At 33.4% G+C, this 19,081-nt stretch overlaps 1 protein-coding gene across 11 annotated transcripts in view; it reads right to left on the reverse strand.

The window, feature by feature from the left end:
* Positions 1-1,816: 1,816 nt before the first annotated feature.
* Positions 1,817-19,081, reverse strand: part of LOC110460202 (neuronal acetylcholine receptor subunit alpha-10-like) — a 96,434-nt gene continuing 79,169 nt past the window's right edge. For 10 of the 11 annotated variants that reach the window (XM_021512992.1, XM_021512986.1, XM_021512991.1 and 7 more), the window contains 6 exons: positions 15,409-15,526; positions 13,761-13,942; positions 9,808-9,852; positions 7,576-7,685; positions 6,566-7,101; positions 1,817-5,855 (listed from right to left, as the gene is read on the reverse strand). In XM_021512992.1, coding sequence (XP_021368667.1) covers positions 5,314-5,855; positions 6,566-7,101; positions 7,576-7,685; positions 9,808-9,852; positions 13,761-13,942; positions 15,409-15,478 — 1,485 coding nt within the window. In that variant the 5' untranslated portion in view covers positions 15,479-15,526 and the 3' untranslated portion in view covers positions 1,817-5,313. Of the gene's footprint in view, positions 5,856-6,565; positions 7,102-7,575; positions 7,686-9,807; positions 9,853-13,760; positions 13,943-15,408; positions 15,527-17,814; positions 17,837-19,081 lie in introns of those variants that run through there. The other variant, XM_021512995.1, reaches the window with a different exon arrangement.

The following is a 19,081-nucleotide window of genomic DNA, read 5'->3' on the forward strand; positions in this document are numbered from 1 at the left end:
CAATTTCATACCAATATTTCAAACGAAATTGATATTTCTTACTGCTCGAAATATCAAGAGAAAGTTCGTAAGTCACGCTAAAAAAATAATATGGTATCCTGCCATTTTATTTTCGTAAATTGCAGATAGGCACCTGTTCTAAACCTATACATTTTAACTCGTCAGCACGTCATCATCTTATGAGTTGATGCTGGAAGTACAACATTACTTCAGAAACATTAAAATTGGTCGGTGCTAGTAATAGGGAACTGCTGACTTGAGTTTATATCATAGGTTTTGACGGGTAGGAATTTGGCGTTAAATCTATTACGGAATGCCAGCAATATCGTCTGTCAGGTAAAATAATGCTTACGTTTTGTAAAGCATGTCCATTGTTTTATTAAATATGTTAAGGGTTCATGACCGACTAAACGAAAACACTAGAAAATGTCAATGCTATTTCCATACATACAATGACCTTCCATTGATTATATTTTTGGATATAACTGCGTTGGGATTCAATCAGAGACCTTCCACTGGTCCTTTACGTGAGGCTGATTTGTATGCCTTTTTATCTACTATATTTGTATAACTGTCACTGTAGGTATACTATTATTCATGTTATGTAAAGCACCTTGTTATAGTAAGCTATATCAGCCGTATTGTAATCGGATGTCAAGTATTTTTTTTATCCTGGTCTTGCTGCATTTCATTTTTATTCTCAAAACACTGTTAAATTGTTTTGATTTCATCTTTATTACCTTTTTTCCGCATGGTATATATTTCATCTTTTTCAGAAGTGGCATATGAAAGCTATTTTCATGCTCGTTACACCATTTCAGGATCATATCTTTTGTTGGCAGCAGAACGGGAATCCTTAACCAACTAGCGTTCGATCATAGTTTATATATTGCTGTATATCATTGATTGTATATATTTGTTGGACGCAGCTATCCAAAAAAAAATTGTAGTCTGATACTTTAAACTAGTTCTAGATTGGGAAATGAATTATGACACATTAAACTCAGTTAGCAAGGGAGGCTGGTATATCATTATTAAGAATATGGGAAATGTAACAATCATGAAATTTGAATGCGTCACGGTTATCCGATAGCTTGATATTAATGTGACAATTATTATCATAATTTAGGTAATTGTAAAGGTCCAGAGCTTAATAAAAAAAATATGTGTCATATTTTCACAGTTCGACGATTTTCTTACATATCTACATAAAATACATCAGATTTTTTTTGTTATCTGCGATATGTACTATAATGTTTAGTTTACATCAAACTCGAAGAAAAGATGGAATTATTCTCCCACCCTTCACAGGCGTGTCTCCCGTTTTAGCCGGGAATGATCAGCTTGTCACCCCCTAGGGGGAGATAGCATCGTGTCGATTAGAACGTGTTCAATTGTGACGTCACTAAGATGCGTCACCGGTAATTGTGACGTTATCAAAAGTGAATGACGATAAACAAACTTCAAAGATTATTGTTGGTGGAGTTGTGACTGAAAAAGTATGATGGGAGAAAAATAATCAACCCCTACCGTGAGGGCGTAACAGAGAAATCTTCAACCCTCGGGGTGATTTTGGTTGGTTGTCAAACCCTCGTCAGAGCCTCGGGTTAGACAACCAAAAAAATCACCCCTCGGGTAGGATATTTCTCTGTCACACCATTAAGGTAGGGGAAGATTATATTAAGCAAAGCCATCATAAGATGGTGTCCATCTACATCGTTAGGTGGGGATTGGATAGAATGGCGGTTTTTGAGGGGTCAAGACAACAGTTGTATTTTAGATATTTGCATTAAAAATAACAACACATCACACAATGTATTATTAATCATTATTTCATTTAATACAACCATCAAGCAACTAAGGATACGGAAGTACATTGTATACGCCAAAACATAACTCATTTTTGTTATATATTTTGATTCGTTTTGTATTTTACATTGTGATAACAAATTTACTATTGTGATTAAAATGAGTATTGGTGAATCATAAATATTCGTGGTTATTTATTTTCGTTGATTTCCTGACACTTTTTACAGCAATTTGATGCGTACATCAAAATGTTTGTATGTAAACAACTACAAATTAAGATGTTGGTACATATGTATATTAGTGTCGACACTTTTGGCAAGGCTTCAAATCATGCTACGACGAAGAAAAAATCAGCATATATTGTCAACTCTACTATATTCAAGCCCAACGAAAATTTATGATTACTAAGAATGCAATGTCTATAAGCCACCATTTTAAGAAAACTTGATTGAAAAAAAGGGAATCATGATTGATAAACAAACTATCTGTCTTTCAAATGATATATATGTAATTTGAATATTAAGTTAAGCTAATGGATGATACATAGAAGCGACGTTAAATGGTATATGCGAATAAACTTCTTCCAGTTCAATTGACTTTATGACGAAATAATATTATGCGAAAATGAGGCTTGACTTCATGTATCCTTTAAAAAAATCGCTGATTTAAGAGGTAATGTTGAGCGCTGTTGACGTTTTGCAAATTACGCAAAAAAGTTGACTTGTGTTTTACCGACCACCAATTTCTTTTTAAATTTTATTAATATTGTGTACATTTCTATTATAAAACCGCATACTAAAATGCATGTTCGTCTTAAAGTCCCTTTGCTATGGATATTTAAAATAATGATAAAAAAATGTTATGAATACAAATGAAAATTTTAAAATAGCACACATAAAAACTAATAACCTACCTTTATTCCAATTAAAAATCATATCACAGCCATATCATGACGAAATTTAATTGGTTCTTTTTACATGACATATTGATATGATACACATTCATATATAAAATATAAAACGGGCACACTTTACCAAAACTATAAATGTGAAAAAATAATCACAATATTGTTTCAGTTTCAAACACACACAAAAAACTGGTAAAAGTTACAACTTTTAATCGGTCTTCAATTCAAAGGATTGAGATACAATGGAAACTCATTTATCAAATTTGATCAATAATATTGTCTTGTATTATTGAAAAAGAATTTTGTCTTTCTTTTGTCCTAAAATCACAAAAATATATATGATCAGACTGCGACAATTTGTTTTAATTATTTGGTCGATTTTATATTGATAAAGCTTTATATTTCTTACCTTGAGCGCGTATCACCGGTGTTTAGAGTTCAGATAAATGTGAGTTTCAATTGTAAGTAAGAGTAGTAAATTATTTTTGCCATGCTTTATTACAAAGCTGAAATCACATGCCTTCCTCGTGATAAAATCAATTTGTTGTAAAGTATTATTGAACATCAGGAAAAACATTTAAAGAACTTTGAATAATAAAAGTTGAAAATAATTGGTGTTGATGAATGTGTTTGGTTTATCATTTTGAAAATAAAAAAAAAAAATGTTTAAAATAATCATCTTTTGAAGAACTAATGACATTATTGATTGATTCAGCTGATCGAAACACTGTCTCTCCGTTACAAAATCTGAATATCGAAAAGTTTAGAGGATAATTAAAAATGCTGATATATGTCCGGATTATTAGTTAACTAACAAAACGAAATTTCACTCTGATTTCGCCCAAATAGTTTGGACACACTTTTTGGTACTACCATAGATATATAACTATCACAGATAACGTGTTGGTTACATTTTAGCTATATACATTATATATATACACTCATTCATGCTTGGCGCTGTCCAGAACAATCTATAAGAATAAATTTCATTTCAATAACTGTACAATTTTATAGAAAGGTACATATTTAACTATAAAACCGTGAGGGTTACTTTCACACCTTTTGATGTTTTCATTCATGGATTTAATACAACAAAAAAATAAAAAATGATTTACCTAAAACAGTAAATTTCTCAAGATATTTCTTTGTCCAGTAAAAACTAGACGATGATATAGACGGTCTTTCAAATCTTGTTTAGTATACTTACCGGTATTTAAGTGTTACATATATTTACAAAGATTCTAATAATATTTCATTGTACAATCAAACCTGCTAATACGACCACCTCCATTGAGAGACCACATGTGTAAAGGGCAACACTTATCACTGTGTGCAATTACATTGATTTCATTGTGAGTTGGATGTGAATTAAAAGACAACTTCAATTGAAAAATCACTGTTTGAAGATACCAAGTGTCATCGACAGTGAAAAATGAATGTAACCAAAGTCACATCTTATTTACTTTTAATTTAACCAATATTTTCGTCAAAATAAATATGCATAATAAACTTATTTTTAACAAAACATTTTGAAAGTAGATGAAATAACTTCCATCTCATATTCTCAAAATATTTTTAACTACAAAATATTTGTCATTTGATAATCACGGTTTTAACATGACTAATATTACTTACAAAAACTTTACTTATAGATATTTCTAACTAAACCTTGATATACCTTCAACAATTTGAAATAATTTCGAATTTTGAAATCTGTTTTGAACTTATAGGATTTATGAAAATCATACATGTAACACTCACTTATGTTACAAATTTGCAACCAATACAAAATTATGAAATATAATGATTAAATATATTATTTTGATCTATGTACTGTATAATTTAATGCTTTTTGGCTGGTGAAAATATTCGAAAGTTAACGTTTACAATATCATCGCCAATATGCATCCGTGAGCATATGGACACGCTCTGAAACATTTACATGTATAAAATAACGCAAAAGCATTTACAACGCAAAAATGTCAAAATCCAAAAACATTTAAAGCCAAACTTCACTTTTTTCAAATCCAAACACTTCTGCTTTAACAGTGTTTCAATTTCCTGTTTAATTTCTATCTCAGCAGTATGCTCTCATCAGCTGGAATACAGATTTATCAACAATCAAATATCATAAAATGCTTTCGGACTAATCCAATCTTCCACTAAAACTAACACTGTAAAATATAGCTTCTGTCTCCGACAAAACGAATACAGCAGAAAAACACATAAGATTCAGCTACACGGAGTAAATCAAAGCGACCACACCAGCCAATTCTGAACTTGCATTCATATTCAATATCCATCTTTGTCATAGGATATACAAAATCAACCTTGTATTTAAAAATAAACTTACAAGATTTTCCTTTTCCGTGATTGTCCTGACCATCAGTGCTGATGACAAAGAACAAATCCTGTTCAAACAATATTGTATCCTACAGGTTTAAAACACAACTACACTTGTTTTGTTTGACACAAAAATCGATGGTGTAGATGTCTAAACTAGTAATCTTGCTTCAAAACAGTCAACTGGTTTCATACGAGCGTTCAAGTGTCGAAAGACACGCACGAATCAACTTGTAAGTTTTTCCAAATTTATATCATAGAGTTATTTGCTTCAACAACATCGGTGAAAAAGCAAGTAAATAAACAGACGACAAAATCATTCCCAGAAGGAACGCCCAAAAGAAAAATCGATCGACTATGAACGCGACCTCTTCCCATTGTCGTCTGTTCAGCTCCTCTCCGTCGTGAGAGTGGCTTTGCTCGATAAGGCACTGCAGAGCTTGTAGAATGGACGCACTGTAAACATCCGGGCTGTTCATGGTGGAAATCTGTATATTCGACTGTTCCTCGAACCCAGGAAGTGATGTCAAATTCTCACTACAATGGACTCTATTGGTACCACCAACGTCTCCATTGCTTGTTTTCTGTAATCCTCCGGAAATCACTTCTCCAAGGTATTCTCCAGTTTCGATGTATCTTAATTTCATGCACAACATTTTTGACATACAAATGACGAACGCCTTAACGCCTTTCGGGACTTTCAAATCACGTGCTCCTCGGGCATGGATATTCGATACTGTAACGGCAACGATGACGGAACATGATGTGAATGACATAGTTGTGATCAGGTATACACCTGTAAATATAAGCAAACATATTAATATACCATGCGCCTTCCCGTGTTGTGTATTGATCCTCATTTATTATAATACCATAGGTCAAAGCTTAAGTGACTGAATTGTGAAACAATTTAATTACTGAGATATGTTTGAACAGATGTAAGCAAATTAGCTCTTCAAAACACTTGATTGGCAGGGGGACAACCAATTATGTGGCTAGAATAACGATGTTCGCTTATAAATTACAATAACTACATTGGAATCTAGTTAGTCTGCACCCTGTTTCATCCGGACCTTACAGTTTTAAGTAAGGAGACAAATGATATATCGTCAAACTTGACGATACGGTCAAGAAATTGATGTTGGGAAATGAAGTTAACTTACAATATTAAATTATTTATCTACAAAAACCCGGTAATACTAAGTATTTTTTCTGATTATTGTTTAAAGTACAAATAAAACTAAATGTATTTCGTACAACCTCCTCAGCAGCGCATACAGACCTTTCAAAATTATCAATTACATCGCAGTCTTTACTTTGTTAAAAAACTTAAAGAGACAAAAATATAAAATGTGTTTGCTTCCGGATAAAGATGAAGTACAAATTGTAACATAAATTTGAATAAAAAAAAGGAAGAAATAATTGAAATATTATAAAAGAGTAAAGAAATGGTATAAACTAGAAATACTTTTAAAAGCAAATGTAGAAAACATTGACATATTTTACCTAAAAGAGGAACATAGAACGAGGTAGCAGGGGTATTTTCTGCTATAAGCAACATGAAGACGGACAAAGCAAGGAGAACCGTTAGTCCTAGGGTCACTTTCTCCCCGCCGTCCGGGTGAAGCCAAAATCCAAGCAGAGCGAGCGACGAAAGCATCACCGACGGAATAATGACGTTATACAAATAGTAGGTTGTTCGACGCCGGATGTGGATTGAAAACGTCACATCTGGAAAAGGTTCGGGGCAACATGGATACGTCACAACGTTTCGAACGGAGCTGGTATTGATAAGTTCCCACTCTCCGTTCTCTACATAATTTGTAAGGTCGATGTTGGAAGACCTATTAAGGACATCAACCTGAAAGCCGTCGTACGCCCATGATCCCATTTTCATCTTACAAATCTGATCATCAAATGGAAAGTAGGTTATATCCATTTGGCACGAGCTCCGGAGTTTGACGATAGGTGGCCAGAACACGTTACCGTCATGTGACACCATGGCTAATGCTTCCATATACTTTTCGTTGTAATCTGATGCACTGAAAAAGTCAATAAAGAAATTTCATAAAAGGAAATTTTTACGTCACATCTTTCTTTTGAAAACTGCCATTCATTCATTAAACAACACAAAAAAACCCATGAAATTTGCGAAAACGAAGATACTTTTAAAGATTTATCAAATTCCATGTAAAATGTTTCACTTAAGTTGTCTGATAATTGCGGATTAAACAAATATTAATTATTACCTATAATTGTTACACTTATTCCCATTTTAATATTTAATTATCACTTTCATTTCGTTCATGAATATCTTTACAATAACAATTGTCTGTGTGACTTATATATATATATGTTTTAATTTATGAGAGAGTTACCATTACTAAGCATGCCGAATTTGTTTCCAGTTCCAACCTTACGCTGATGATACACGCTTAGGGCCAAATGCAAATGGTTTTATCAATAAGGTTACTTGGCTTAGCGTGACAGGTTCCAGGTTAGGCCTATATAATTACCTGTTGTACAGGACCATGTCTGGCAGCCATAGATTGTTACACGGAATCCGCATCACCGACAGACCGTTGTAATCGTCGGGATTCCACGATAACTTTTCATCATGCCATTCCTGAAATAAGCATTACTGTATTTTATTACATGTGCTACCACCAAATCGTTGTCGCTGTATTTGTCCATGGAGCACAAAGTGCGACAATAAGCAAAGCACCAATAAACAAAGTAATAAATTAATCGGAATGTTTCGTAGGAATTCAATTCGACTCGTAGTAAATCTACTATTTAAATAAATGAATGCATGATAAAGGCTAGCATTTATCTTTGCCTTGCTCTGATATTTCTTTTTATAGTTATTTTACTTCATTATCCTACTTTTGAGACAGTTGGCTTCCTGTACGGTTAGTGAGTTGTTTATGTTATTAAAATGATATAGGGATAACAATAAACCATACACATTGTAGAACAGTAATTGCGAACGAAAAGCGAAAATGACTTTGAGAAAATAGGAGTTTTACAGGTGAATTGGATGATAATCTCTTTAAACGACATCATATTTTTCTTCATTGATAAAGTAAGGATCAAAAGATTTCATAAAGTTCAAAATGCCCCATCAATGATGCTATTATCACTCAAAAGTCCAACCCCTTCATAACTCTTCAACTTCATAACTTCATAAGACCACAGCTAGTAAAAGTGAAATGAAGCAGTTCCGCACGACCAAGGGATATAAATTTGCTTCAGATAATATGTCATTCTGTAGCATTCAGTTGGGTCGGAAACTTACATAGCATATGATAAGATATATAACCAAATACATTTAAGACCTTCATTACTTAAACAAGTTATAACGTAGTTATTCTCCAATTTCTTTATCCCTTTGTATCCCTGCGTGCTTGAATTTACGAAAAGACGCATATTCTATTAGTTGATGTCTCCTAGATTACTTTTGTTGATATAATTTGATATTAATAGATCTATTCATTTATTTATTTATTTATTCACTTTCGACTTTCAGATACTATTTTCTCCGCGTGTAAAGATAATGTTGTGATACGATGTTCCGTTTCACTTTAGGAGGACACTATGTTTTCAATGTTTTCTTAAGGAATGAAGACAGACTAAAGAAATATAAACTGACCGAGCTCACTCATCTTTGTAAACAGTGTACCGCGCCTATCAATCTACTGTATACAATCCGAAAACAAACTCACATACAAAGTACAATAACATGTGCCAGAAAAAGTACAAGAAGAAATGTTGCATCATGGTGACGTAGCGCCTCAGCATTTTTCCAATTAAAACTGATAATGACGAGAAAAAAACAGATGAACACTATGTGAACAAGATTTTATATTAAACAAGCATCGTTACGCCTAATTACCCCGACAGCAGATGTTCCTCCGTGAACTTGTAGACATGCATATAGTAACGTTCATGTGATGAAGTTTTTTCCTAGAGTCATATCAAAGTTCACCATCTCCCATTAATTTGTTCTTGACACGATGTCTGGCCTGTGTAAACAACGCTGTGGCACTTGATCCTTGTTTACTGGGGTTATTTATAAAGTAGGTAGAGGTTGATGGTATGACCCGTGAATGTTTCCGAGTGTTGCTATGACAATAATAAAGCTGTATTGGTCTGCGTTTATTATTCAAAAAGTTTGGAGTATATATTCATTTCCCATTTGTGTGGTATCGCAAGTTTTTGTTCTAAAAGGCTTAGAACGATTGTGTCATGGGATTTTATCACTTATCTTACTTTTAAAGACATCCATCTTGTGTCAGTTACATAAGTACTAAGTTCAGGATCAGTTCATCATCATTTGATGAAAAGCTAGGACTTCGAGTCGGAAACGCATTATGACATCATCATATTGGAATTGCTTGTAGTAAACTTTACCTTTATTGCTTTAAGACATTGTTTAAGCTGTTTCCCATAAACAATACATCCTATTTGTTAAAGTTCGGTGAAGAAATAACGTACAAACGAGTGAAACTTACAATATATTTTAAAACTGCTAAAGCTTTTCCAGTAAAGAATTCCTGAATACAAGCTACATTTGGAGGATTTACATAAACGGATAGACGGAGTCTGATTTCTAAATAGTAAGAAGTCCAGAATTGACGTTGGGTATTGTCATTTAAAAATTACTTCGTTATAAGTTATGAACGATATTTTTATCTTTAATCTTATCAAACTTTTCTAAATTCACTCTCTGACACAGAGACACTCACCTGGTCGAGCCAAACATTCACTGTGACCACCTGATTTTTCTCGTCCTGTAAACAAAATGGTAAACAATCAGATTAAATATCTGTATTGATTAATATACGTTATTAATTGATATCTGTAAAACGTTATATATTTTCAGGAACTATTAAAGTTAAAGAAAACAATGTTCATTATTTTAAGCGTTGACTGAAACATGATTATTAGAGGTAAAAAATGGATAGCTATTTTCCCCTACAGTTAAATTAGCCATGACAAATTAATATATGGGCCTCAGGGTACTCTGAATACAAAATGTGTATGAAACAAAAACCTCAATCAGGGTCAGCTCTCATTAAGTGAGTTTGTGATGCAGAATTGACTGATGACAAAAGACAATTACACAACGATTCACTTCTTTGCATTGTAATGTAACTACATGTACCAAATACATTTCATTTGCTAGGACATGCATTGTTATCTGTCTCTGTTCAGAAAAAAATAGAATTATGTAGGTAATAACAATAGCAAAGAATAAAAGAAGAGCAGAAAGAAAGAAGTGATAATATCAACGTGCTATCGATCAATATATGTATACATATACCAATGTTTAATAGACATTTTATAATTGTTTTATAATAGATCTAATGTATAGCTGTATCTACAAGAGAAACACTATCATTACGATCATATACTATAGTTCTTGGTCCAACATTTTATTACATTTATCGTGACCTCTAGGTTTGATAATATCGATTGCTTCATTTGATTATCGTGATTGTTTTCACTTATTTTTATTGGTGTTTTGTTTACCAAGCATCACAAGCGCTACTGACACGCTGTATTACACTATCTATATCGTTTGCATGCGATGGCTGATTTATTTGTATAGCAATTACGAAAAGTGTGTATCCCTTAACTTTAATAACACATTCGCTTCCACACTTACTATGTGAACAACAATCTGGATACTCCACAAGTACAACTGCTTTTACGTTGTCGAACGTCGAACGTTTAGGACAATTAAGTCGAGCACTAATGAAAACATTTTAACAAAATGTATTTATGAATCTGCTTCCATGGGATTTAAAAGTTGCTAGAATGAAACACTACATTTCGGTATTTTGCGTGAGTATTTAGCATCCCATTCCATCATGAGATAATGAAATTGCAAAAGAGTTCTACGCAAAGTTTTGATCACCTGACCAAAACGTTCTTACTGTATGACATAGTATTGTATATACTATAAAATGGAGGTTTAAACGCGATAATTAAAACGCGAAAGTTTGATTCTGAGCAGGTTCGCAAAATTTACATCATGCGAGAACAACGGTAAATATGACTATGCTTATCTGTCTAGTATGGTACGGTAAATGGATCGGAAAAGGAACGTACACAGAACATTTGTCTAGTACATACAGGTTAATTTGCATACATTTCATCGACAAGTAATAGTTTGTTTTTTATATATACTGGAAAATAATTATCTTTAACATTTTAACTACATAGAACAATCTATTTACCAATATTTATTCATCATATACTTAATAGTTGAGGTGAATTATTTTTACTAGACTAATTAGTAACGTAATTTGTAATTAAAGAAGGATGCAGAACGTTTGAAATGTAAGTCAGCTTGGTACATTATGAGAAGTCTTTGAATTATCAAACGGAAGTTATGTTTAAATATCCTCGTAAAAGATAATTAAAAACCGATGAGCAAAGTAATAAAATTCTTCATAGGATGATGAATTATTTTTTAAACGTCGTCCAATTTTAAAACTTAGATTGTTCACATGTGCTTTTAAAAGTTTTATCATATTGCCTACAATACTTTTTTTTAAATCATTCGATATCAGTATTGAAATATTAAACTATGGTCCGCATTAATAATAATAATAATAATATAATATACAACATTTGATATCTCGCTTACATAAGACACTCTTAAGCGCTTTTAAAGCACATAGATATACAATTAATACAATTAGGATATATAATTTTTGAGGAATTCGCAGGAGCTGCCTTATCAGGCGCTAACTACTAGTCCTATGCCACCTGGCTAATATCTCCCTATGTGTGTATGCCTGCGTGTGTACTGGATATGTATTGTGTTCTGTTTGTAGTGGGACCGTGCTTCCAACGGCATCTTTTATAGTGCCACCTCACTTGAATGCTACATCACAGATACCGCAACATCCACCCCAGACCATTTTATACTCCACCTGGGTTGTTGGAGTTGTGTGGGCAGGAGAAAAACCCTTTGTCTGATATTCCATGCGTGCGACGACTGCGGGGATCGAACCCCGGCCGCCTGCGTGGAAAGCCGAAGTGTTATAACAAATTGATATAAATGAATTCACTATTCAGTGAAACATTTGTTTGTTTATACTTTTGCCAAAAACCACATTATCAGCTCATGAACAAAGAAATCATCTCAAACAGAAATTATTTTGACTTTGGCCAAGCAGAACACACTTGCTAAATTGATTCTTTTTTACATGCCAGAGCTTCACTTAATGAAATATTCTTCGAGTCATTTTAAAAATATTTAATATAAAATATTAACTTATGTAGGATTTTACAAATATATATTTACATGAAAGGTCGATGGAGTTATACTGTCCTTCGCGAAGGCAAGCGAACATACATCAAAAGAGAAAATTCTAGTACTGAGTATTGTGTGTGTAATATTTCCCTTTTTAATGTAAAGTGATATACAATGTAGTTTAATAATGTAGAAAACTTATTTCATTATCATTATGATATTAGTTATATGCAAGTGGTTAATAGATTGTTGTTCTTTCAGTGTTCAAAACTTTCCTTTCGCTTCAGGATAGAATAATTATGGAATGTATAAGGAGAGAGCAAGACTTATGTCTTGTACTGGGGAACGAAAGTGGTGAGTTTATGTTATAAACATTTACTTTATGTATGCATGTGTGTGTACACAACAGAGGAAGATGCTCGTTAATGATACAGCGTCTGTGGTCTAATGGTGCTACACTGTCCACATCCCCGTCTATTAGACTATGGGTTCTTTCTTACAACACCAAATCCAACTGATAACACTTCATGCACAAAAGGTGAACTGAAAGAACACATAAAGGTCAGAGAGCATTCCAACCTGTACGCAGACGATGTGTATAGTAGTTTATTGTCTATACATTTTCCGTTACTGTTGCCACCGTTGCGGACCATTAGCAAACAGACAGATAAATTCAGATGGAGGACCCCTGCTTCAACACAGATGTACATGTTCTACAGTGCACATCAGTATAATAAGATATTAGCCAGGTAAGTTATAAAGGAAGATAGAGAATATGACATTTACAGAAATAAAATTATCTTGGCGTCTTCCAAATATCCCTGTATTTATGGTCTTTGCATGCATGATTTATTGTGATCTTTTCTGTCGATACTCACAAACCAGAGCCAAGGGCATATAAGAGAATGTTACGTATATGTACAGCGCTATTGTGATAAACCTCACAGAGTTAAGCAATCTGATGTTATCATACATCCTAGTCCATTTCCAGTCTGCGGGTTTCCATCAGGGCAAAACTAGATATACATTTTTGATATATTAAATGATTGTTTTGATATATACAATTCGTGGTATGTAATAAATCTGAGTTAGCAGTTTCTTCTCCTACATACACAGATATTGTCAAATCTAGTTTATCTAAAACCAAATTCTACCGAGTTCTTAACATATGTTTGCTCTTATTTATTTATTTNGTCATTGTTAAAGCCGTTTTGATACCATCAGCGTCATTTTCATTGAAATACAGATAACTGGTATGCAAACCACATGAAAGGATGCTTAAGATACGCACACGGATACCACAACATTTATTACAATAATACTAATACACTTTACTTAACGAGTATGACATGATTAGCCAAAGGCTAATCTACGAGTATGACATGATTAGCCAAAGGCTAATCTACCACATGGTCCTCATTTATTACTTACCACGTCAAATATCTGTGTGACCGTCAGTCCGACTTTCACCTTGACCGGATGTGACGCATTAAACACTGGGCGTGTCTGTTTGTTGTAAGACGCCATGAGCTTGGTGAGAAGCCTCTGCTCATCCGTCAAGTTAAAGTTAGTCGACCTAAGGCACTCCTCAATCGTCTCATTGCCTGCTCCCGCTACATAAACAAAGAAGTCATATAGAGAGGTTATCGGGATGAACAAAGGTTGCCGGACACAGGCGCTTTTAAAATGCATAGTTTTCGGAATTATAGAATACATAAGTCTTCGAAACACATATTTCATTGTTTTGCATTTCAGCAAACGTATTATTCGTGGTTGAAGATTGAATACATCAACAAAATGTTGCGTAAAGCTAAGAACACAAAATGGAACTAAAGAAAAAATCCTCCTCTCTAGGCGCGTGGTACATTCTTTATAAATGAGCGTATTCTATTGCTTTATAAACTATAAAATACTTATTTTAAGAAGTCTTTATAGTAAACTAGTAAGATTTACATTGTTGTCATGAAAAATGAATTGTCTTGTTGCAAAAAAAAATAAAAAAAATCCCAGTCTCGTTCCAGGTAAAAACCACCGGATCTTGACGCCTCGAAATCAAAGCGTTTTTGACATTATTACAGTGAGGTGACTCTACGTTATGTGGGTATTGATTTTCAAGATCTTAAAGAAACAAGTGAGGTTGATTGTTGATGTACACAACGCCTGAGGGATAAGTCAAGTTGGAGGTTGATGTGCGTGACCCTTAAGGGTTGACTGATATTGGATTTGATGTACATAACCCGTAAGGGTTGAGTGATAATGGGGTTGATGTATATAACCCTAAAGGGTTAAGTGATATTGGGGTTGATGTATATAACCCTACAGGATTAAGTGATATTTGGGTAGATTCACATACCCCTTAAGGATAAGGTGATAATGGGTTTGATGTATATAAGCCGTAAGTGTTGAGTGATCTTTGAGTAGATTCACATAACCCTTAAGGATAAGGTGATAATGGGGTTGATGTATATAACCCTAAAGGGTTAAGTGATATTGGGGTTGATGTATATAACCCTAAAGGGTTGATTGATATTTGGATAGATTCACATAACCCTTAAGGGTTGAGTGATAATGGGGTTGATGTATATAACCCTAAAGGGTTAAGTGATATTTGGGTAGATTCACATAACCCTTAAGGATTAAGTGATAATGGGGTTGATGTATATAAGCCGTAAGTGTTGAGTGATCTTTGAGAAGATTCACATAACCCTTAAGGGTTAAGTGATATTGGGGTTGATGTATATAACCCTAAAGGGTTGAGTGATATTTGGATAGATTCACATAACCCTTAAGGGTTGAGTGATATTTGGGTTGATGTACACAACCCTTAAGGGTTGAGTGTGGTCGGATGTTAATAATTATACACGATCCTCAAGGATTGAGTGATGATGGTGGTTTTTGTGGTTTTTGTACAGGTCCATGAAGGGTTCATTGAGACTTGATGTTGGTTTACACGACCCCTTAGTAGAGGAATGAGGTTGGAGACAAATATACATAATCCCAAAGGATGAGCGAGGTTTTGTACACGACTCTGGAATAAAATTGTGATAGAGGAAGTAGGTCGATTTACATGTACACTTACCCGCAATACTGTATACCATGCAAAGGACGGCACACACAGAAACCAACCATAACTCTACATCGTGTTTCATCTTCGTTTTCCATAAGAGGACATTATCGCTCTCTCAATAAGCATTGCCCTGCAAAAAAAAAAAAAAAAATGCAAATCGGATTCAAATATCTGTACAAAGTTGCAATCGTGATATTTTCACATTCACAAAAGACAAAAGATAGAGAATAATTCCTTTTATTTAGATTATTCAATATATTTCGTGCACGCTACATCTTCACTTTAACCTATTGGAATGCTTGGTGTTGTTCATGTAATATTACATCATCCACAACAACAAATTCACGTCAGTAGATGCAAATTGTGCTGGTTGGCAAAATATAAAACACGCATGTCAGAATTATCGACGCTACAGTGCACACAGACGTTCAATATCAGCGGTCGCGTTGTACTTGACATGTGCATTAAGGTTTTGCGTAAATTAGAAGGTACAAACTGTAAAATATCAGTAGCTGAACATAATTTTCATAACATTAGACGTATTTTGCTACAAAATTCGAACAATGCACACTTTGTCAATTCTATAGAATATCGCTTCATTTTAAGGTGAAATTATTAAGATAAAAAATATATATAGATAAGCAAAAATACACAGCTTTGGATTTAGGAGAACATTCGAATCAAAGGTGTTGGATTAAGATTATTCACTGAATATTTAACTATCACTATATGTTAAAACTTCGATTCAAAGCTCTCGTTTAATTTGCAAAATTGTAATTCTTTGTTCTTCACAATTTCTTTATAGGTATGCTTCAATATATCGCAAAGCGGTACCTAAAATGCTATTTTTTTCAAGTATTTGAGAATAACCGTAATTGAGAATATCGAAACGGAATTTTTTGTTTGCTAAGTGAGATCTTTTACAAATTAATTATTCAATTATCCTAGCTACTTTAACAACAGAATTGGAGTTGTTCAACGGCAGGAAATGTGTACTTTTTGTATTTGGTGACATTCTAAACGTATAACTAATAAGTGAATGATGGCTTTATTCAACTGAAGTAGTAGATTGTTTGCTGTATCCATTATTTTCTGATTTAAATTTAGCGTACAGGTCTGAATTCGACACCGTATGATTTGAAAACTGTAGGAGTCGGTTGAATTCCCGTAATTCAATTAATATAATTGTCTCGGTTAATTAATGAAGAGCGATTGAACATGTTAATTTGATGATAGAGATGACAGTGACTTTGATTTGCATTTCAGTAAAGTTGTAACGCTTGATTTCAATTCTCCACAATGTTTGTACAAACGATATCACAATACTGACACGGCTAAACATATTGGACTGCAATAAAATGTACTCATCCGGATAGAAAACCATTGAAGTAGTCACCAAAATGTTTCCTTCTCTTTCGAATTTCTCCAGAAAATGGGAAAAGGGATTTCCCTGGAGACTATATAAAGTTATGGCATCATTGAAAACATCTGTCTGGATTGGATGGCATTTAACGGCGCACGGAAATAAAACAAAACATTCAATGCTCTACGGTAAAAACGATATCGGTTTTTATCAAGATGCGCATTAAGCAGAAAAAACTTATGGGGCGAAGACATATGGCATTTTACGATGCACAATTAGTGCACATGGCTAATATTTATTTATAGGCGACGAGTCACTGCATCTTACATGTTAGTAAGTTTGATGATGTGTAACTACTGATGAGGACTATTTTGCTGTTCATCTATATTTGTGATCCTGCCTACACATACTATTTACCCGAGGAAAGCATTTCATAAAACCAGCACAATATGATTACAGTAGCGTCATTTGACGCCTCTTGTCTCTTCACGCATCACTTGAGACCATCATAGGAAACAAACATTCAGGTGATATTAGGCTGTTCCAATATTACCGTTTGTACTGACGATACAAACACCTCGACACGACAATTATTATAGAATACCCATATTTAGGTAACTTTTAATCATCGAACTTCCATAAATATGTACTGTAGGTAAAATTTGTAATTCATATGCGTTCATACCGACAGTAACATTAAAATTCATTCTATACCTATTGAAAGATTACTTAGCATTGCATTATTTTGTTTGCGTAATTTGAGAATTAGATTTAATTAAATTTTAATGCATGCATGTTTTTCTATCATTTCGAAATTAGTTTTTTATTTTATCTCACAATTTTTTTGCAGTTATTAACTTATTCATTTATTTATTTTTACTTTTAATCTTTGTTCTTTTCAATAGTAATATATCATCGGCCTGACGTTAATGAATGTGTTGGTGACATTTTTATGAATGAATAAAATTGCATCTATTAAAAATATCAAGATATGTATATTAAATGCTAATTTCTGTATATGTGAATGGAAAGGTGTAGATATAATCAGGTTTCACGTTCTACGTCATCCGGCTTGCTGGTAAACATCCGGTTCTTTAATTGGCAGGACGGAAAACTGATATCACCTATCAAACATATAAAAGATTATATCGTTTGTAAAGTAGAGCATTGTACGGTTAATTCATTTGCGTCGGTTTTCCATTCGTGTAATATGCTTTCAATGACATGCATTTAATTTCAGATAAAACTTGTTAGATATCTGGACAAAATCTCGCTAAATAATGTTGAGAACTATCGTCTTGCACATTTTATTATTTATATTCATGTTTCATATATACTGTTACTAAAATTAACAGGGTGCGGTTTTTTAAAATCAGGTTAAGATTCAGCGGAGTCCAAAGAATATGATACATAAAGATGAAGAAAAGAAAAATATTCCTCAATATTTTGAGATCTATTATGTAAAGATATGCTATACAATAGTAATGGACGATGAAACCTTTAAAAGTGCATTGACTTCGATATTTGATTAATATAAGTGCGTAAAAATGATTCTGAAGCTTTTTCGGAAAACAACATGCAAGATAATTCAAACGACGGTCTCACAGTTAGGAAATTTTAAAACAAATTTAGATGAAAAAGGAACTTCAATTTCTTGTGTCAGTGTTTGGCAACACGCTATCTTGTCTTCCTTACAAAAATCTCTTGAAGTGAATGCAATCTCATAAATCAGCCTCCACATGTACAAGTGTGCAAAACTTGTTTTTTCATAAATAGGCATTACCATCACCATCTCACTTTCCCTCTTTTGTAATACGTCTCCTTTTTTGCAATATTCCTTTTGTAATGTAATTTTTCTTTTATCATTGCAAGCCATTTCTTTAAAAAAAAGACAATGCTGGAAAATGCTTTAACCATTTAACAAAATAAGTGGAAGTCACGTGCCAACATTTAAGTTTACATCCATGGAAAACATGGAGATGTGGTCATGTACATGTACACTATATACATATAATATAGTATATATATTAAAAAATAGTAACAAATTGAAAACACTGTCAAATATTATGTTCAAGAAAGTAAAAACCTTCGTACATAAATTCTATTAAGATCTATCGCATTGCTTACATTAAATAAAACAAACTTTGCATTATACGATGCAATATACGCCTGCACATTTCATCAGAATATCTGTAATAACACCCTATACATCACAACTGTTACAGAACAGCGTGCGACCTCAATTAAGCAATTGATGTTCAGCACCTGAATCGGATATTCTTAATGCTGAAATGCAATCAATCATTTGTTGCAGAGTGAAAA

The sequence above is a fragment of the Mizuhopecten yessoensis genome, unplaced genomic scaffold (assembly GCF_002113885.1).
Source record: "Mizuhopecten yessoensis strain PY_sf001 unplaced genomic scaffold, ASM211388v2 scaffold10331, whole genome shotgun sequence".
Taxonomy (NCBI): domain Eukaryota; kingdom Metazoa; phylum Mollusca; class Bivalvia; order Pectinida; family Pectinidae; genus Mizuhopecten; species Mizuhopecten yessoensis.